Consider the following 5,585-nt stretch of genomic DNA (forward strand, 5'->3'; position numbering starts at 1 on the left):
TAGCCCTGAGGGTTAGCTCAATTGGTCGAGTTCTTGTTGCTAAAGCACCTCCATAATAGGAGGTCACGAGGTCAATTCTCTTCGATGTCCTTGGAGTTAGGCTATGCTAATAAGCCAGTAGGATATGATCCATTTGGGTGAATCTGCCCAAATATTTTCTCGACCAAAAAAGAAACAAAAAACTTAGAGCATAATTTTTATCACAATTATAGCAAAGTCCATGTCTTTGGTAATATGTTGTTTTTGTTAGAAACAACCTTTGTACTATCACAGAATGAATAGGATTTATGATTGGAGATTTAGCTTGAAAAATGTAAATGGAACAATGAAAGTAGTTCTTTTCATTTGTTCTCACTTCTTTTAGTTTTCTTCCATTAGAGATCATATTTTCCTTATTGATTTTATTATTTTCTCCCTTTATATGATCAAAGATCCATGGTCTTTCAAATTAAATTAATTTAAATTTCTGTAATTCTCCTCATCTCCATTTTCACTCTATTTCTCCTTTTTTTTTATCTCCATCTTTCCCAACCTCATTCTTGTAACATATTCAATTATTAAATTAACAACTAAACAATATCACCCTCACCCTCACCCTCAAAAGATTTTTAGCTTAATTCGAATTGTTGAGAAGTAGACTTCCAACGAAATTTGTAAATGATAAAGAGATTCTTCAACACAGAATCCTTAAAAATACAAAATACAACCATTTCCATTTTATAAAGATCCATTCCACCAATTCTTCATAAATGCGCTCATCATTGTATTATTCGTTGTCATACTCGTACCTTCAATTGCAGTAGTTACACAGAATATCGGGTTCTAGGGCCCCTCGGCGTTTGAGGCCCCCGGGCTGTGGGCATGAGCAGGGGTGGGCAAGGCGCCCCTACCCATGCATGTGGCCCAGGGACCCTGGGTTCCTAGGGGTGATTACAATAATCGACTTGGAGTGCCCAACCCCTTGGGATGTGTGCTTGGGTGAGGGTGGGTGAGGCATCCCCACCTAGACCCGCGACCTTGGGCACCGAGAGCCAATTCCCATAATCGGCCCTAGGTGTGCAGTGCCCCTAGGCCGTGGACCTAGACACGGGCCAATGATATTTTCGGACATAAAAGATCCATCAAAATATTTACAACCATCATAGATCCATCAGAAGATACTTTTGGATATTTGCGGACATTAAAGATCCATCAGAAGAGAAAAATGACCAAACTGAAGCACAAAATATTATGGAGGAAGGCAATAATGAAAATATAGAAGATGATGAACATGGATTATATGATATTATTGATTAAATTTAAGTTATGCTTGCAAATCAAGCTCATTTTTTTGGAACAATTCAATAGTTGTAATGTTTTGACTTTGAGATTTTATGAGAAGAATAAGTATTCAATTATTGTTATTATATGTTTGATATTTGTATTATGTGATTTTCACTTTAATTTTTATGTCAATCATTATTTATTGAAAAAAGATGTGATTATTATTATTTTTTTTACATAAATTCATAAAATTGGTATTTTTTTAACTTTTTTTGTTAAACTTTTCTCATAAAAATTGTTTATTTGGTGTGTCATTTTTAGCAAAAATATCTCAAAACATGTGTTTTTTTTTATATATCTATTATCAAAATGTGTATTTTTATGTTGAATGTTAAAAGTTATTGCTTTTTCAGTGACAATTATTTGATGTACATTAAAATATTAATTAACGATAGATAAATATATAGAAAATCATAACTTTAAAATATATATGCAAAAAACGAAGATATCACTACAAAAAAAATAAAAAGAAAAACAAAAAACACAAACCTAAAAAACGCTTAAAAATAAATATCTCAGGGAAGAAGAAGAAGAAGACGACTACTTCAAAAACTGTTAAATTTAAAAAATAATTATCCATACTTATTACATTAGAAAATTTAAAGTATCAAAAATAAGTCTTCTAAAAAAATTGTCGATGTTGCATCAACACTTTTCAAAATGAGCATGAAAATCACTAACATTTTAAAAATTATATTCATACTTGATACATAAGAAAATTTAAAGTGCAAAAAGTATGCTTTAAAAAAGGGTGTATTCTAAATCAACACTTTTCAAAATCAAATGATTTTTTGCTATCTTAGAAAAACAGGTAATCGGTATTGTTCCTGTTTGATAGTTTACATTGTTTTCAAGCATAAAAACTACTTTTTCTATTCTAGAAACCAATCCCTATTAAAAATCTTCCTCTCTTGTGTCAATATTGAATGCCATCTCTAGGTCACAAACTCTTCAAAATCATAGTCCTCTTATCCAAGAGTGTTGATAGTATCTCCATAATAGGGGTACCTTCTTCTACTCACTATCTTTTGTTTTAAAAGTCTTGATACAATCAATGATCAAGTACTTTAATCTCTTGCTTAACAAGGGCATTAACATTAAATATTACTAAATTCATCGTCAACTTGCTATGGCATTGTATGTCGAATAAAGTGGTTAATAAAAAAAATTGCCACATTATTATAACATATAGATGAACTTTTTAGATAATTATGCCATGTTCAAGGCCAATCTCAACCCAAATGTGTGAAAGATGCATTGATAGTGATCCTTTAATTCTCCTTGAAGGAGGTATTTTATATAGAATCCTAACTCAAAATACAAAGTATGAAAATCCTTGATGGTGCAAATTGAAGGGTGTAGATGCATATTGGTGTTTTCCATTAGACCAAAACTCACATGCAATAGTAAACTTCCAAACCCTTACCATTACCTTGAGTGAGAAATTAATCCCATGTTCCCAATGTGCCCAATGTTCATAATCTTGAATTCAAAAACATAACTAAGGTGCTTGACTCAATGAAGGACTTATGAATAGATATACATATTGATCAAGAAGCCTTGATTAAAAGGTCTCTTTGGTTTTTATGTCTTCAATCAAGCCCTATGTGGCCATATTAGTTTGGGACAATTTTTATTCCATACACCTATAACTGCAAGCATATTTAGCCCTGAGGGTTAGCTCAATTGGTCGAGTTCTTGTTGCTAAAGCACCTCCATAATAGGAGGTCACGAGGTCAATTCTCTTCGATGTCCTTGGAGTTAGGCTATGCTAATAAGCCGGTAGGATATGATCCATTTGGGTGAATCTGCCCAAATATTTTCTCGACAAAAAAAAAGACCAAAAAACTTAGAGCATAATTTTTATCACAATTATAGCAAAGTCCATGTCTTTGGTAATATGTTGTTTTTGTTAGAAACAACCTTTGTACTATCACAGAATGAATAGGATTTATGATTGGGGATTTAGCTTGAAAAACGTAAATGGAGCAATGAAAGTAATTCTTTTCATTTGTTCTCACTTCTTTTAGGTTCCTTCCATAAGAAATCATATTTTCGTTATTAAATTTATTGTTTTCTCCCTTTATATAATCAAGATCCATGGTCTTTCAAATTAAATTAATTTCAATTTTTCTAATTCTCCCCATCTCCATTTTTACTCTATTTCTCTTTTCTTTTTTCATCTCCATCTTTCCCAACCTCATTCTTATAACCTATTCAATTATTAAATTAACAAGTAAACAATATCACCCTCACCCTCAAAAGATTTTTAGCTTAATTCGAATTGTTGAGAAGTAGAGTTCGAACGAAATTTGTAAACGATAAAATGTCAGAGATTCTTAAACACAAAATCCTTAAAATTACGAAATAAAACCATTTCCATTGTCGAAAGATCCATTTCACCAATTCTTCATAAATGCGCTCATCGTTGTATTATTCGCTGTCATACTCGTACCTTCAATTGCACTAGTTACAGAGAATATCGGGTAAAGAACGTGGCATGGCGTGTCCAACTGGAGGTCTTTACTCTCGTGAACCCGTGACCAGGTCGCTCACGATTCTTCCTTTTCTTAGCGGAGAAGATAAGGTGAATAATGAATGGGCTTCATAAAATCTAATTAATAATCATCCTATATCACGGGAGCCAATAGCTTTTCACTTACCACGTGGGTACGCTATCGTAGAGCCGGCCAGCAACCGTCACATAACCATTTTATTGCAATTTCCATGTGCAGTCATTTCATTTTCCTCTGGATTTCACTTTCTTTGCATCCAGATTTCATTCCCCTCTGTCTCTGAATTTGTCATCCAGAAGCCATTGTTTGAGCTGTCCAGGGAAATTAAAATGCCGGCACTTGCAGAGGAACCAGCTCGCCCTTTAAAGCCCCACGGATCATCTTCATCTTCGTATATTCTGCTGGTGAGTTACGTTGCAACGAATCATTTCAGTCAATTAGCAATCCCCAATTTCTGGTTTCTAGATTTTGAAACGTATTGTTGAATATTCATGTGGGTTATTGTTAAATTGAAATGGGTGGAGGGTGCTGATGATGCAGGTGCAACACTTAATTGAAAAGTGTCTTGTGTTCAACATGGATCAGAGAGAATGTGTGGAGGTGCTTTCAAAGCATGCGAACATACTACCTGTAATAACCATCACAGGTATTTAATTATAAGCGCTGCACACACTTACACTCTGCTGCTTCACACCAGTTGAATTTCCCATTCTGTCCATGTTTGTCGGTTGTTTACTGTAATTTGTGTGATTCGTAATTTGCAGTGTGGAATGAATTGGAGAAAGAGAACAGGGAGTTCTTCTCCTCCTATTCCAGAAACATGAAAAACAGAAGAGAAGGGGATTCCTGTAGCCAGGCGGTCTCCGAGCAAATGTTAGAAGGTGCAGTGGCTGAAATACGCAATCAGAGACTCGACCAAGATCATTTTGTTTCTGACAATGTGCCTCGGGCTAGGATTTTACCATAAATGAACTCAGACCGTTCAGAAATCTCATAGATGAATTAGTAGGCCTTAGTTTGGAATGTTCGGTTTGTATAGCTCAGCAGAGCCGGAGCTGGTTAAAATAGCGAATTAAATTTTATAGAAGGTAGATTGAGTATTGAGTCAAGCCGAGTGAAGTGATAGATGAATTTACTGAGTGAAGTGATAAATGAATTTAGTGTTATTGTATGTCAAGTTGTGATAGACGAATTTAGTGTGTTATTATATGTCAAGTTATTTTAGATGAATTTTTTTTACACAAACAAATTTTTGTATAATAAATAAAAAAATCACAGCTCATATATTTTGTGTCATATATTTTGTATGTGAAATTTGTATTTTAGCTCTTTTATCTTTTCAACAAATTGATATCAAAACAAAATTACAAAAAACTACGGAAAACAGATTAACCACCGTCCTTGTGATAGAAAAGAAATATATTTTTCTCTTGGTTAATACTATAACACACCTTGTAGACTGTACAGGGCGTTAAAACGCAGGCCTCAAACAATTAAATCCACGTGAATAGTAAAGTGCAAAGTCATGGTTTTTTCAAAGGGATTGTAAGAGGGTTTATATGTTGAGAGGCTTTTAAAACGTTCAAAAGGTTTTTTTTATATAGAATTAAATGGGTATTTTAAATTAGTGACAACTTTTTAAAAAGGAATGATTTTATATTTATAAAATGTTGTTTTTTTTGTTTTTTTGTTTTCTGTTTTTTGTTTTTGTTTTTTTAGTTTTCAAAAATTTTGGAAAGTTTTTTT

General features: G+C 33.3%; 1 protein-coding gene across 1 annotated transcript; it reads left to right on the forward strand.

The window, feature by feature from the left end:
- The first annotated feature begins 4,025 nt into the window (after positions 1 to 4,025).
- On the forward strand, positions 4,026 to 5,135 carry LOC149185681 (uncharacterized). Its single transcript, XM_089412464.1, has 3 exons — positions 4,026 to 4,243; positions 4,380 to 4,485; positions 4,604 to 5,135. Exons 1-3 carry the CDS (start codon positions 4,169 to 4,171, stop codon positions 4,804 to 4,806), a joined length of 384 nt encoding a protein of 127 aa, XP_089268590.1. The 5' UTR covers positions 4,026 to 4,168; the 3' UTR covers positions 4,807 to 5,135.
- Positions 5,136 to 5,585: the final 450 nt, after the last annotated feature.

The sequence above is a fragment of the Pinus tabuliformis genome, chromosome 3_1 (genome assembly GCF_031772625.1).
Source record: "Pinus tabuliformis cultivar Carrire ecotype Pingquan chromosome 3_1, CPIR1, whole genome shotgun sequence".
NCBI classification, from domain to species: Eukaryota; Viridiplantae; Streptophyta; class Pinopsida; order Pinales; family Pinaceae; genus Pinus; species Pinus tabuliformis.

Bases quoted from the DNA above. Each gene is read 5' to 3' on its own strand.
- LOC149185681 (XM_089412464.1), top strand. From the start codon at position 4,169: ATGCCGGCACTTGCAGAGGAACCAGCTCGCCCTTTAAAGCCCCACGGA. The intron at 4,244-4,379 runs GTGAGTTACGTT...CTGATGATGCAG, and splicing joins CATCTTCGTATATTCTGCTG to GTGCAACACTTAATTGAAAA. The intron at 4,486-4,603 runs GTATTTAATTAT...CGTAATTTGCAG, and splicing joins ACCTGTAATAACCATCACAG to TGTGGAATGAATTGGAGAAA.